Genomic DNA, 15422 nt, shown 5'->3' with positions numbered 1-15422 from the left:
TTTTAGGGTTTAGTTACAAATTCTTAATGTTCTGATTCTGTGCAATAAATAAAATATTAGTTTTTAAATATAACAACTAAGAACTTGTTATGTCGAGACACTTGCACTTAAGATTTGACTCTTTTCAAGGTAGAAAGTTGAAACCAACACTATGTCACATTCAATACGGCAGACGTTTAGCCACAATGCCGCAAGCAAGCTGCAGTTAGAAATTCTACCTGTAGAGGACGCTTCTCTCTTTCCAAGTCAAAACAATCTTGGTTTCTCACCCTCCTCAACTTTTGCTATACGCGAACTAGTAGTAGTAATTTTTCCGTAGCAGTTTGGCTAATTAAATAAAGAAAACTCCGACGATCTGTCACTTTATGTTTGGATTTAGTCATGGAGGTGCGCAACAAGTTTCTAACTTGTTGTTTGAGTAGCTTACGATGTGTTTTTGTGCTTTAGTTGAAGCAAGTTAGCTTGACTTAGCATCGCTTGGCCAAACAGACCAAAAAAAGTCTGTAAAACGTCGTTGATCGACACAAACATTGCCCATTTCTCCCCGGTAATATGCCTTTCCAACATTGAAAGTGTTTTTGTTCTTGATTATGAGATAATTGCTGGTGTTTTACTGTGCTCACATGACGTGGAAAGCCCACGCTTTGTCCCGAAGCGTAAAAATGCTTCTTAAAAAGCTATTTGCTTCCTTGCAGGTTTTTCTACCAACCCCGTCACAAAATGTCTATTTTAGGCTTGAAAAAGAAGCAACCCAAGACTTTTAAAGTCAAAGTCAGCACTATGGATGCTGAGATGGAGTTTAGCTGTGAGGTAGGACGACTCCCAAATATATACTTGCATGTATTTATTTTAATTTAGGCTACCATTGACTAGGTGGGTTTTGCATTGGTCAACAGTGGATGGATGGTTTATTATTGACTTTATATTGATGTCAATTATGGTGTTATTTTTCCAGATGAAGTGGAAGGGCAAAGACCTGTTTGACCTGGTGTGTCGCACAGTGGGCTTGAGGGAGACTTGGTTTTTTGGCCTTCGTTACACCGTCAAGGACACGTACGCTTGGCTCAAACCGGACAAGCGAGTGAGTGTCCAGTAATACAAGGAATTTAAAACAGGATCAGATGGTTGTGGTTCAGTTTCTCAACATGCTCCGCCCACTCAGGTTCTGGACCAGGAGGTTCCGAAAGACTCCCCCATCACTTTTCACTTCTTGGCTAAATTTTTCCCAGAGAAAGTGGAAGAAGAACTGGTTCAAGAAATCACACAACACCTTTTTTTCTTACAGGTGATTTAGTTTAGGGATTGCTTGCTTTGGATTAGGCTGATGTCATTTTTTTTTGGTCTCAGGTGAAAAAACAGATCTTGGATGAGGAGATTTTCTGCCCTCCAGAAGCTTCTGTTCTCCTGGCCTCATACGCCGTCCAAGCTAAAGTAAGATCAGTTCAATCATGACACCATTTTATCTTGTTTTCCCGACGTGAGCATACATTTTGTTGTGGCAGTACGGCGACTACGACCCCAACTTCCACAAGCCGGGCTTTCTGGCGGATGACGAACTTCTGCCCAAGACGGTAGGCAACTACAGGGGTGGTCCATATATATTTTTTCCCTGAATTGACTCCTAACTCCCGATAATCTCCCTGTTGATATTTTCACGTTAGGTGTTGAGGCAATACCAGATGACGGCGGACATGTGGGAGGAGAAAATCACGGCCTGGTATGCTGAGCACAGGGGCATCGCTAGGTGAGACTACTTTGCTGCACCTGCGCTGATGCTATTAGCCAAACTACAGTCACTGCTGCTGCACCTGTGCTAATGCTATTAACTATTAGCCAAACTACAGTCAGCGCTGATCATTGAGATTGTTCAAATGTATTTGTATGTATTCATTCATTTTTAAAAGGATGGTGGGGGTGCTGGAGCGTATCCCAGCTAGTTATGGGGAAATCGAGTGCTGAAGTGGCTGTACTGGTTTTGTAAAGAAAATCTACTTTCCTCTAGCTATGTTACTAACAATAACCCAAAAAAGATAAGTTGTTTACTTCTCACCAGACAATCCTGTTTCATCGTGTGCAATTCTATGCAAGCATCCTTCCTCATTTGCATAAGAATTACGTAAACGTTGGCTCGGGCTTCCCATGAGGTAGAAGCTGTTCTTTTCTCCTGGGGCTTTTGCGCATTTAGACTTTCTAAAATCATCCTTTCCTCTCTTTTTGTTCTCATCTAATTTTATACTGAGTTCCATTTTTGAAAATCCATCCTTATTTTATTTTGAACTGTGTACTAGCATCTTATTTTTCCATAAAAAGACAACGTTTTTCCTCTTTAAAAACCACCTAAAATCCATTTGATCAACAAACTATGCGGATCACCTGGCGCTAACCTTCATACGAAATAAAGAAATCGTATTTGCCATCGCAGGGACGAAGCGGAGATGGAATATCTGAAGATAGCGCAGGACTTGGAGATGTACGGCGTCAGCTACTTCGACATCACTGTGAGCGCTCGCCGAGGCCTACATTCCACGCAATAGTTGGCCTCTGACACCATTTTTACTTGGCAGCAAAACAAGCGGGACACCGATTTGCTTTTGGGTGTGGACGCCCAAGGCCTTCACATCTACAGCCCCAACAGCAAGCTCACGCCCAACAAATCATTTCCCTGGAGCGGCATTCGCAACATATCTTACAGCGAAAAAGAGGCGAGCGGCGTCCCATGCTCGTCCTCTCTTCGTCCTGGTTGGTCACATGACACCCATTTTGTCCCCGCAGTTCACCATCAAGCCTCTAGACAAGAAGAAAGACGTGTTCAAGTTTTACTCGTCTCAGCTGCGGGTCAACAAGTTGGTGAGGCGAGCGAGGGCGGTTTGCCACGAGACGGCAGAGTTGTGTTGACGAAAATGGCCGTTTTTGTCCAGATCTTGCAGCTGTGCATCGGCAACCACGATTTGTTCATGCGGAGGAGGAAGGTGGACTCCATTGAGGTGCAGCAGATGAAGGCTCAGGCCAAAGAGGAGAAGGCCCGAAAGAAGGTGAAGGAAAGAGAAGCTGAGGGCCTGTCAGCCAAAATGGCGCTGACCCCATGGGCCACGCGTTCTCTCTAGATGGAGCGGCAGATTTTGGCGCGGGAGAAACAGATGCGGGAGGAGGCAGAGCGAGCCAAGGAGGACATGGAACGCCGTCTTTTCCAGCTCCAGGATGAGGCACGTCTAGCCAACGACGCACTGGTGAGTTTTGCCCACGCCGCCCGAGAGTAGACGGCCCATCGTCGACGACGCCATGCCTTCAGCTGCGCTCGGAGGAGACGGCCGACCTCCTGGCGGAGAAAGCGCAGATCGCCGAAGAGGAGGCCAAGCTGCTGGCTCACAAGGCAGCCGAGGCCGAGCAGGAGCGCCAGAGGTTAGAGGTCAACGCCCTCAAGAGTAAAGAGGAGAAGCGGCTGATGGAGCAGAAGATGAGGGAGGCCGAGCAGCTGGCCGTCAAACTGGTGGAGCAGTCGGAGAGGAGGTTTGTTCTCGCTATGGTTCTCCTCACCGACCGACCTGGTGGCGCTTAAGCCCGTTTTGCCCTCAGACTGAAGGAGGCGGACCACCTGAAGCAGGACCTCACTGAGGCGAAAGATGCTGAGAGGAGGGCCAAGCAGAAACTGCTGGAGATCACCAAGACCACTTACCCGGTATGCGCTGGTGGCTTCATCCTTCTCCCAAGGAAAAGTCTGAGGTCATTTTTTTTCATTTGTTCAGCTGATCGCGGCCTATTCGGCTCCTCCCGCTCCCGCCGCCGTTTCCGCTCGAGGCCCCTACGCCGCCGCGGAAGACGACTCGGCCTACGACTCGGCCGCGTCGGCGCGCCTCGACTTTAAGGACTCGGATATGAAGAGGCTCTCGATGGAAATTGAGCGCGAGAGGTCTGGCTCGTGTCTCCTTCTCCTTGTGTCCCTTATCACTGTGTATGTTACAATGTGTTTTTTTTCTGGATGTTAGGCTGGAGTACATGGAGAAGAGCAAACATCTTCAGGACCAATTGAAGGAACTGAAGACTGAGATCGAGTCTCTTAAGCTGGAAGAACAACAACAACAACAACAACAACATCTTCCTCATCAGCCAGCAGCCAGCGTGTACGCGCTCCACGACGCCAGGGGCTTCGTTCCCGAACCGCTTTACATTCCTCACAGCAACGTAAGCTTCCAAACATCATTGTTGTGCAAAGTACTGATATTGCATCGTAGCATGTCTATCAAGCTGATGCTTTGATATAATGTTAAAATGTCATTAGGTGAAATTATCACATTACTACAAGCCAATATTCTACAGAACGTATTGCAGATTTGCACATTCACCTGCTCCTGCTCTTTGTTGACGTCAGCCTGCATTTTGTGTCTTTTAGAGAAACTCGGGCTTTATGTCCCAAATGGCATTCTTCGAAGAGGTCTGACAAGTTCGCTTCACCTGACTGATGTCGACGTTTTTGGACACTAAAAGACTTTTTGGCTTTGCTCACAACATGTGCCTTTTTGTTGGTTCACTTTGAATTTGAAAAATATGGCTGACTTACTTCCAACCCTTCCTTCTTCCTCTCTTGCTTCTTTCATTTGACTGACCTACTGCAACTACTTAAGTATTTCCCTTCGAGTGGCACTACCGTCAACGCTCCTTATTTCTCGCACTATTTATTTCTCTGTTTAAAGTTACCACCTCGCGACTGCCAAGTGTTAAGTGTTTTATTCGATACCGGCAAAGTCTTCATTGAGATTTTAATGTTTTTTTTTCTTTTTTTTACTGTACCCAGCATTTCAATACAACGTTTGTTATGATATTTTGCCTGCTTACTGTCTCTTTAATTTCTGTCCCCTCACAAAAAAAACATGATAATACTTAGGGTTGTTAAAAGTATATCAAGATAGTATTTGATTGCAAAATTATCAATAATCAGTTATTTATCTGAATACAAGTGTCCATGTAAACATAGTCACTTTTATTTCCTCATGAGGTCAGGTTTTGAGCTTGTAAGCTGAACTCAAGGTTATTGTGCAGGCCATATTCAATTCTATTTTGTCATTTGCTATGGCAACCACAGAGATCTTTGTAATGCTTGCTGGGGGGCTGCAAAATAGTGTCCCGTAGCCCACATTGACTCACAAGTACCATTTGGATTGATCAGTTTTGGATTTTGTCTTCTGCTTTGCCCAAGAAAAGTCGAGCTGTCATGTTCCCTCTTTTCTAACATCTCTGTGATGGAGTAGGAAAAATCTTTGGGGACCTGTGGAACAATGCTTAAAACTGGGTTAACAGAGGGGGGTGACAAAGGAATGGGGGAAATGTGGAGGACATGAAAGGTCGCAGCGGTTTTTCAAAAGGAAGAGGAAAGATTCATTTGACGCTCCCATGACTCACAAAGCTCCCGTGTTGCCATGGAAACTGCTGGCATTTATATTCTTGTCACTTAGCCGGGACACGTGCAGACGCGGGCTGAACTAAGCGGAAACGTGCGTTCGTTTGTTTGGCCTTTCGCGTCTTGGCTCACGACAAACGACAAGAAATTTGAAAAAAACAAAGTGTCCTTGCCATGTCCTTGAGTCTTGCATTGCCATTCCGCCACTCCCACCTATGTGCGGGTAATGGTGCCCCCAGGCTTGTCCACTGCCCCTATAGAAATTTACTAGTTTCTCCACTGGGTTGGATGGTAAGTAACATTAGATTCTTAGTAAACACAAACCAGGGTAGTTGATATAGTTTATGTTGTAGTTTAGTACAGTCGTTGCCTGCTACTGTCTGTCCCAAAGGTAAGAACTCTATACTGTAATGTACATAATAATGTCACATTTTATTGCAGATCATAACCACTAGATTATTACTTTGTCAGCATAGGTGGTGAATTAGAAATACTAAAAACATCTTTTTCCATAGTAATATAGTATTAGGTGGGTTTTGGGAGTAGGGGGGCGGATTAAATTGTATGAAGTTATTTTAAATGAGAAACATTTGACTTGAGATACAAGTGAATTGACAAGAGCTTGGTCTAGGTTTGCATTAAGTTTGTATCTCAAGTTATATTACTGTACTATTTTGGAGGTGGATTTTTTCTGTGTGTGGGAATGGATTCATTTGTATTTGGTTATTTTAAATGGAAAAAAAATATTTGACTCCATACAGTGAGGACCCACCTGGGATTGAACCCCCGACCGCAGAACTGCGAGGCCGACGGGTTCTACCACTGGCTGGTTTATTATCTCAAGATTTTTTGTAGGCGCCACCGTGCACAGACTTATTGGATTTTGCAGCGCAAAGTGCGACGTGAGGAGCGGGAGGCGGGGAGGAAGGAGACTTGGAGGTCAGAGCGATGAATGACGATAATGGAAGTAAACCGTAAAGAAGAAGAACAGATGTCAACGGTGTCCACCAAGGTGTTGCGATTGGCAGCTCGGCCGTTGGAACGTTATTAGATTTCAGCGCCGCGGGGATTGTCTTTTCCCGCAATAAACCACTTTTGCCATTTTTAAGGGGGAACTTCTCCGGCCCGTTGCCATGGGAACCCCAGCATAACGCACTTATTGGGCCCGCTCGGCCCACGGGGTCAACGTGGGGTCAAATGCTGGAATAAGAATCGAGAATTCCATTGGTAGGCGGCGGGAATTTTTGACTCTTTCAATGCAGTGTTTTAACCCTTTCAGGGTCACTATTTAAATATGTTTGATATGTTTGGTTCCCTCATTAAATTCATTCATTTTATTTTCAATTGTTTATAGAAATATAGATTTTCACAGGGGTCACAGGGGGTGCTGGAGACAAACAACCATTTAGCCTACCATGTAAACCAGAATACCCTGAGAAAACTCACACAGGCTCAGTGAGAACATGCTGGGATTGAACCCCGGCCCTAGAACTGCGAGGCCGACGTGCCAACCACTCGCTGCCCACATGAATGTAATAATAGAAACATTTAAAATCTTTGATTTTGTGAACTTTTCAACTCTGACTCCAAATTGGTCTTGATGTAAAACGCAAACGGGCGGTCAGACGCAGCCTCATCTCGTTTGGCTAATTGGCTTATCATCCAAGTCAAATCTTCTTTGAATCCACATTGATTGGCCGTGTGGGCGTCCATGTGAGATGCTTTGATATGATTAAGTCATTGCCTGTGAAGTGAAATATTTTCACATGACCGCGTGTAAGCCTTCATTGCTTTTTAATCATGTTTACTTTTAATTATCTTCCTCTCGTTATCTCATTTTCTGTGTGTTTTTTTGTCGTTCATCTGGTCATTTCATGAGAAGACAAATTCCTTACATTCTCATTTTAAAGCATAGTAAAGACTCTCCTTTGTCTAATTGGTCAACCGCCCATTAAATTTGGTTGCTAGGCAATTTAAGACTTTGGAATAAATTTGATGGTTTTCTTTTCTCTTATCAGAACTTAATTATCATTCATTCTTGGTCTGTATTCTTTTTAATACATTTCCTTTTAAGGTAATATTTTAGATTGGATTAAACCTTTGCCACAACTATGTGCTTATACTTCATTTGCATATAGATTTAAAAGTGGGTGTGTCCAAATAATTTGGACATGTATTCCCGTCAATGGCGTTGAAACACACTGCTTCATCGCCCTTATTCCCTTCTGTAAACAACTTTGTGTATTTTTCCATGAAAATGCACCCAAAAGTATGTGTCTTTGATGTTTTGTGAGTGTTGATAAATCCAAGTTGTCCCAAAATTCATAAAAAATGTAAACGTTGTTCCAGTTGAGCTTTTAAAAGGTGCCAAAACTTTAATAAATTATGATGATGCTGCATTCAAATGCACTTTGAGGGAAAGATGTGTGTTGTTTGCCAGCATTTTAGAACACCCGCTTTTCTTGTTCTTCATTATTTCCACATGCCAGCGGCTTGTTAGCGAGTTTAAGCGGGCGCTGCTAATGTCATTAGGGATTTTAAACCGTGTTTGGGTTTCCGGATTTTTTAAAGGCTAAAATAAATCAAGCCCAAATGGCAGGAAGTGAAAAGTTTTGGAAAAAGTCTCAACTTATTTCGGGGTTGATTGTTTTTTTTTTATGGGCGAGGTTTGTTGATCGTAACTCTTGTTGTAAAAGTGACATTTTTTTATGATTTTGTTGTGCAATAAATTATGGTCGGGACCAAATATCCATAAATGGATGTGCAATCATTCCCAGTCAAAATGAATTGGACATCTAGCATCAATGGCTCTCAAGCATGAGCATTAAAAAAAAAACAGTTTAAAGATAATCTAAACTAGGATTTGAGGATTTTCTGATGGACACGCCTACAAAATCCTTGCACTAACACGACAAACCAATGTCAAACATTTATTTCATCTACATTTTTTTTTAAATAAAATTTTTGTCAAGGTTAGCAACGTCCTTATTCGCCCCAATGTAACAATATTCAACTATGACCGCCTTCACTTATGTCATTGGCGGAGGTATCACACAGTTAACATTCACTTGCAGTGTCCTAATGTTCTCCTTGTTGCTGCTTAAACACACACACACTCAGTCACACACACATACACATACACAACCATCTTGTGAAAAGGGAGTGTGTGTGTTGTGTTGAATTATTCATGAAACTCTGCAGACTCAAACCTCGCAGGACCAGGCGCAACTTTTACCTCCAGCTTGACTACATTTTGTGGTACGATGCAACTCTGGGCATGTGTGTTGCTGTTTTTGTGTGTGTGTGTATGTGGGTTTGTGTGCATTAGGATTATTACACCAGCTCCCGAAATGCCAATATCTATCAAATCTGGATACCTCTGGATTTGATACAATTTGCAATACAAGGCTTATGATCAGATATTGTTGATACTTGGCTGAGGAAAAATATCTCAAATTGGCAAAGCTGATTAATTTTTTTTAACTCAACCCAAGTGAATCACATAAGTATATATAATGAATCACGGGTGCGGAAGTGGCAGCGTGGGGGGCCAGATGCGTCCCACCCCATGTCACTTTGTTTGGGCCACAAAAGTAAAAATGATGTTTCATGATAAAATTGTACAAAAAAAAAATCTAATATATGGAGAGTATCTATAGAAGTTTTTCTTATAAGAAAACACAACAACTGATTTTTCTCTTTCAAATCAATTTAGTTTAAAAAAAATGGATCTGGAAAAAAAGGACTGTTCTCTGTATTTGTCATTGTTTTTGAATCACAGGTATCAAAGTGAAATATCTGGCATGGATGATTGAAAAAGATGGATGATGGAAAAAGAAAAACCATGGGCAGGTACGAGAATGTGCAAATGTATGTCTCTCTCTCTTGCTCTCTCTCGATCTCATTCTCTCTCTCTCTCACCCAACCTCCCCCTCTCTGGTCGTGCGTGGTGGCGTCGGTCTTTCCCATCGTTTGAAGATGAGACGGAACATTTGATTTGACACCTCCCGTCCGCTAAAAGAAGAACGGGAGCGAGGAGACGACGAGAGCAGCTTGGGCTTAATTGATCGCCTTCCCAATTCCATGGCTGGCCCCATTGATCATTGTCACAAGTGGGACGCGTGCGGATGAGAGGACGCGGTCGGCGCGCTACGAGACGGAGTCCAGCGCCAACTGCCTCCAGTGTCCCGATTCCTCGGAGACCCGTCTCCAGCCGGGAGGGCACCGGCGCGCGAGGGGGCCGGTGGGCTCCGCGTGCCGCAGGTAGGTTGCCTGCGGGAATGGGCTTCTGGATCTTTGCACCTGTTGTGATACATATGACTCAGGGAAGTGAGCGCCATGGCCAGCCAGCATCAGCACCATTTTGCATTAACTCCAATTGGAAGCCAAGTCGGGATTTGATACATAGTCCAGTTCCAATGTAAATAGTGTTTTAGTATGTGCCCCACTTTTGAGTGAAATGAGTGTTCGTTACGAACTTTGCTTTAAAGTCAGATTGCAATTTGGGGGAATTTTAAGGTCTCCCTTCTGGGTCTGATTGACTTGTGTTTGTGATTGTGATTGTCATCAACCCTTGTCTGTGTATATAAACCTTGTGTTTTTGTATGTCGGTGTGGAAGATGATTTAGCTTCCTTGGCTGTGGGGTGGACTGGAGTGGAATCCAAGAGTTGGAAGTAGGGAAGTACTGGTGCACAATTTAAGATTCCAATGAAAAGTATAACTACAAATGTAACAGATAATTTTTAAAAAACTGACAAAAAAACGGGACGAAATCAATCACATTTGGGCATGCATTTGATATAGAATTATGATTGGTTATGTACTCTAGTTTGACTTGAGATTTCAATTTTACATGTACTCAAATTTGAAGTTGAAGGGTGATTGGGGACAATTTCCTGTTTTAAGTTGAATCAAAATGAAATCACCAACTGGTACTCTAGTTTAAAATGAAATGACAATTTGGTGCGTACTTAGGTTTGATGTTTGCTCCCCATTCGTATTGTAGATGGCAGTTAAATTTGGTATTCACAGTAGTTGAAGATTAAATCATGATGTAGCATGAAATGACAATGTGTGTGTGTACTGAAGTTACCAAGGTAGTGTTTGAGTTTAAAATCAAATTACAATTTGGCACATTGCACAGTTTGAAATGATTGATTGTCGAAAAGAAGGAAATGGAGCAGACAAGGTGACCTGACAGGAATCAAACGCTGACCTTGAGACAAATATGGCCCGAGTAATAGGATCATTTTTCTAATTGGTTTACTTCCTCATGCCATAAAAACACGGTATGACGTGAGGCGGCTACTGATGCCATGCTTCATTTTCCACAGTGCAGTAATCCTCCATCCCAACTACATGGCAACCCTAAAACTATACACTTTTGATTATTACACAGCTGAACACAGTCATGGTAATGGTGGTAAGCTGGCAAGTTCAAAGGTCATCTCCATTAGAGCCCCAGTGCCCCATAACAGTCTGTTAAATGGAAATTACAGTAACAGTAATTACAGAAAGGATAAAAATGGTCAGGGCCAATCGTTTTGGCTGCCATTTCAACGCCGTCTGTGTGTGTGTGCATAGGAGGAAGATGCCGTTCCATCACGTGCGTGCGGGCCTCCTCTATCCCGACAACTATTTGGCGAGTTCTCTGGCCGAAGGCGCGCAAGCTTTCAAGCTCAACAGCATCTCCACGGAAGAACTGGGAGGTCAGAACTACTTAAGACATTTGACTATGCATGTTTTTGTTATTTAAAGTAAATCGTATTAGATTTTTTTTTAAAACTATTAATCATTATTGTATTTTTCAGATGTAAACTTGAATGGCAGTGATAGAGAGTGTGATTGAGAATTTGTTAAAACAGGTTATCTGAATGACTGCATATCTTACATTGATTGATTACAGTATTAAAACAACATATAATGCTGCTTATCAGAATGGGATTCTGAACTTGCTTAAGTGCTTGTGAAGGTTCTTCAAGGATCACCTGAGCTTGTTCATCATTTCAAGTGCGACCCAAGCTCTCGGCACGCCTTCTCGGGGCCTTTCATCAATCACATGCACACACACACACACACACACACACACACACACACACACACACACACACACACACACACACACACACACATGCATGCATTTACATTAGGTAGCAGCTCTTCACCCACTGCATACAAATGGTTAGGTTGCAAATCTTGGCAAAGTTTCTTTGTTTTTCAAAAGCCTGGTGAGCAAATTGGTCCCGTTTGATTCATTGATTCCCGATTCACCAACCACTTGGCGACCATCTATCTTATCACCAAACCAATCGGGAGAAAGGAGTTGTAGACGTGACCAGGAAGCAGCTATCGACTTGAATACAATATCAGGGGTACATAAGGTTATTTCTGAAGTTTTAATTTGAACAAAGTTATGCAAATTTGTGGCAGAAATCCGCGAGGCCTTCCGCGTGCTGGACAGAGACGGGAACGGTTTCATCTCCAAGCAGGAGTTGGGAATGGCCATGCGTTCGTTAGGCTACATGCCCAGTGAAGTGGAGCTTGCCATCATCATGCAGCGGCTCGACATGGACGGTGAGGAATTGCCACTTTTGCCTCCAAAGAGCTTCAGCCTGCTTTTGGATTATTTTCCACGCTATGTATGCAGGAGACGGGCTGGTGGACTTTGACGAGTTCATGACGATACTCGGGCCCAAGCTCTTATCGTCTGACAACAGAGAGGGTTTCCTTGGCAACACCATTGACAACATCTTCTGGCAGGTGACCCATGACCCACTTGATTTATACAGATATTATTTATAGGTGGAGTGGCTCCCTATCCAAAAAAAACCATTAAAAAATCCAATCTGCCAAATTATTTTTGAAATATGATTTGTTTATAATGGCCCCTGATGAATTTGAATGTTTTTCGAAGATATCTTTTTTTAGAGAAACATGAAATGAAGCAAATACAGTATACAAAATATTATGATCTAGTGCAAGTGTAGGCAATTTTGGTGTTTATAATTGTGCATTTAAAACCATTGTTTGCCACCGAGGCAGATGAAGAGTTAAGGTAGAAAGACCTTTGGCGTACCGCAGCCAAGCAAAGTCACCCTGCCACCTTTGCGTGTGTGTGCGTGTGCAGTTTGACATGCAGCAGCTGTCGCTAGACGAGCTCAAGCAGGTTCTATTCCACGCCTTCCGCGAGCACCTGACCATGAAGGACATTGAGAACATCATCATCACCGAGGAGGAGAGCCTCAACCAGACGTCAGGAAACTGCCCCGAATACGAAGGAGGTCAGAATAGAAGTACTTGTAGAGTTTACACAATGTTTGTGTTATGTAGTCTTCAGTTTCTTTTTCTGGCTTCTGTCCATCCAGTGATAAGAAAATTCACTACACTTGCATTCTTTCTTGGAGCAAAGTCAATTTATTTTGGGATTCTTAAACTGTTTCTTCCCATGTGGCTTCAGTTCATCCCAAGAAAAAGAACCGTCAGACCTGTGTGAGGAAAAGTCTTATCTGCGCCTTTGCTATGGCATTCATCATCAGCGTCATGCTCATTGCGGCCAATCAGATGCTGCGCAACGGCATGGAGTGAAAAGAGTGTGCGTCTCGCCACGTTTTTTTTTTTTTGACCTCAGGAGCAAAAGATCACGTTTGGATGACCTTGCTGATGATGCCCAGACACGCCACATGGGATCATCATGAGAAGCGCAGCTATCATTGACTATCTCAACTTGAATTTGTTTTTTTGTTGCAAATACTGATTCTTGATTTTTCACTATCCAATTATTTTTCTTATTTATGAAGTTGATTTTAAAAAGTGTATATATATATATATAAATATATATAGATAGATATATAGCATGTGATCATCTTTGCACCATTCAAAATGCCCAAATCCATTTGAAATAGACACGATTGTAATGCTTGAGTCCATAGCACTTAAAACGACGGATGCAAAAGAACATGACATCATCGGGCATATATGCAAATTAACGCTCAATTGGCGCTGGTTGAAAGCTCACTTTTTGACCTGGGTGATTTGGCTTGCGAAGAGTCGGAAGAGCAATACTCCACATCAGCTTCATCTTCTACTATGTAAATCTTGATTATGCAATAAAGCCTTGTTTCGGTAAGAAAAGGCCAACTTTCCATCGGTGACTTATTCAATTGTGATGATAAGGACTAAAGAAATTAGATGTATGTATTCCAAAAATCAAGAGAAATGAAAGCAACTGGAAAATTAGATAGATTTCACTTTTTTTATTTCAAGATGTGAAACACCTAAACACACAAAAAGGACAATAAATACTGCCACGCGCTCGCTCAACACTGCAGTCAAACCAAGTTCATTTCTTTTTTTTTTATTGTATCCAAAAGTTTTGCGCAAAGGGCGATTTGTTCACGGACAGAAAGTCAGAACATTTAGGCAGCGAGTTCAGAAAAATGGCAAAGTTCTCAGAATTCTGTGTGTGGGTATCCGGCATCCCGCTGGGCAGCTTGAGGGCCGTCGTCTGGCTTGACAAACATACCCTCAGCCGCTCTCCACAAACCCTGTTGGCCGGCACCGACAGCCGCGTGGATCTCATGCTGACCGCTGATTGGCCGGCCGTACTGCTTCCCCGTGGCCGCCAGCGAGGCCTCGGTAGCTTTGTGGCGAAAGCGGACGGCTGCGGCCCGCTTCCACACCGCCTCCCCACACTCCACCGTCCACTCATCGAGGTGGTCACCCTCGCCTTCCTCGCCAAATGCACTCACTTCCTATATGGAAACATCAGATCCATGTAAAAAGTGCATTGTTTCTAAAATGCATTCATTTTATTTGTCTCCAGCCACCCCCCCCCCCTCCACGACATTCAGAAAATGAATAGTGGTATATCTATGACCCTTTTAGGGAGTACTTCAGTACTTTGTGTATTTAGATCTCCTCGTATTGCAATAGACGTTGATCCCCACCTGATTGGTGGTCAGTGGCGAGCTGTAGTAATGGCTATGTAGGTTGCGTCCCGTGTTGACGTGTGTCAGTCGGATGTTTTGTCCACACTTGATGGCGCTTCCCCGATGACAGGCGGCATCGTCCGTGCCGCGGATGCGCCAGTAGCTGTTGCTGTCTTCCGCGCTGGTAACACCCGTCACCGACTGTTGGCCACTACCTGTTTCAAAAGAGTATGTCGTAAATGGGAAAAGGTCACAGGCCATTACATACTTAGTAATAGGATGTGGACTAAAGCTAAATGATAACTTGTTTACTTTGAAAATCCTACACACTTCATCCTTGATGGTTAGTAGTGAAGGAGTTTTTCTTAACTAATCGGGATGTTATTTTGGCGAGTTAAAAATGATAACATTACTTGAATATTGAATTAGGATGGAACATTGTTTACATGCAACATATGGTTTAGGTCTGGTAAATGTTGCTGTTAGCAAACAACCAGTTTTTATTAACTGTTTCAGGTTATGTTGAAATAGAAGTTTGTCACTTAATTTTCAATGTTTTATTGTGAAAAAAAAACAAAAATGTTGAGTAAGTGTATACTATATACATTGAACATTTGACGGACACGTCATACAAATTCGCTCCGAATTGTAAATTGAAAGCGTCATCAAAGACATTGGACAGTTAAAACCGAAGCAGGTGCAACACACGACTTGTTTCAACGTGCCAAAAAGAATTGTCATCAAAAGTAATTTATTTGTTATTGATAAAACTGGGAATTATTTGCATGTGGGGGTTCTGACCTGAGCCGTAACGGACGTCATGCGAGTGGAGTCTCACATTGTGTTTAATGTTTAAAAGTTTCAATACCGAGCCGCACGTGACGAACGTCAACTCTGTGCCAAGCGAGCAACGGAAAAAGAACGACGAAAAGACAAAAATAAAAGTCAGAAGGCGAGATATAAGAGCACAATTTAACGAATCCATCGTTCTTTTTCTTTTTCCGTCCCAGGCTTCCATCGCTGTGATGGCGTCATCGAGGACGACACACAGCCCGTTGACCACAGCGCCCCTGGTGGCGAGGTGGAAAAACAACGACAACAA

General features: G+C 43.0%; 3 protein-coding genes across 4 annotated transcripts; 2 read left to right on the top strand and 1 right to left on the bottom strand.

Moving 5' to 3' along the window:
• The first annotated feature begins 223 nt into the window (after positions 1 to 223).
• On the top strand, positions 224 to 4816 carry nf2b (NF2, moesin-ezrin-radixin like (MERLIN) tumor suppressor b). The gene is made up of 17 exons (XM_077740507.1): positions 224 to 547; positions 696 to 810; positions 956 to 1081; positions 1163 to 1285; positions 1348 to 1431; positions 1503 to 1571; positions 1662 to 1744; positions 2423 to 2498; positions 2565 to 2702; positions 2773 to 2847; positions 2919 to 3032; positions 3105 to 3227; positions 3290 to 3507; positions 3574 to 3676; positions 3744 to 3907; positions 3984 to 4179; positions 4388 to 4816. Exons 2-17 carry the CDS (start codon positions 721 to 723, stop codon positions 4433 to 4435), a joined length of 1830 nt encoding a protein of 609 aa, XP_077596633.1. The 5' UTR covers positions 224 to 547; positions 696 to 720; the 3' UTR covers positions 4436 to 4816.
• A 3815-nt stretch (positions 4817 to 8631) lies between these two features.
• Positions 8632 to 13688, top strand: caln2 (calneuron 2). Of its 2 annotated transcripts, XM_077740521.1 has the most exons (7): positions 8632 to 8650; positions 9371 to 9655; positions 10977 to 11101; positions 11823 to 11966; positions 12040 to 12152; positions 12520 to 12673; positions 12850 to 13688. In XM_077740521.1, exons 3-7 carry the CDS (start codon positions 10984 to 10986, stop codon positions 12975 to 12977), a joined length of 657 nt encoding a protein of 218 aa, XP_077596647.1. In that variant the 5' UTR covers positions 8632 to 8650; positions 9371 to 9655; positions 10977 to 10983; the 3' UTR covers positions 12978 to 13688. The 2 variants fall into 2 exon arrangements, with proteins under 2 accessions (XP_077596647.1, XP_077596646.1); XM_077740520.1 differs by lacking the exon at positions 8632 to 8650 and having other exon boundaries at positions 9328 to 9655.
• sdf2 (stromal cell-derived factor 2) lies at positions 13631 to 15402 on the bottom strand. Its single transcript, XM_077740519.1, has 3 exons — positions 15122 to 15402; positions 14339 to 14535; positions 13631 to 14143 (listed from the first exon to the last, which is right to left on the bottom strand). The coding sequence occupies exons 1-3, from the start codon at positions 15336 to 15338 to the stop codon at positions 13841 to 13843; spliced, it is 717 nt and encodes a 238-aa protein (XP_077596645.1). The 5' UTR covers positions 15339 to 15402; the 3' UTR covers positions 13631 to 13840.
• Positions 15403 to 15422: the final 20 nt, after the last annotated feature.

The sequence above is a fragment of the Stigmatopora nigra genome, chromosome 19 (genome assembly GCF_051989575.1).
Source record: "Stigmatopora nigra isolate UIUO_SnigA chromosome 19, RoL_Snig_1.1, whole genome shotgun sequence".
Classification (NCBI taxonomy): Eukaryota; Metazoa; Chordata; class Actinopteri; order Syngnathiformes; family Syngnathidae; genus Stigmatopora; species Stigmatopora nigra.
This window is presented reverse-complemented; position numbering and strand designations above follow the sequence as displayed.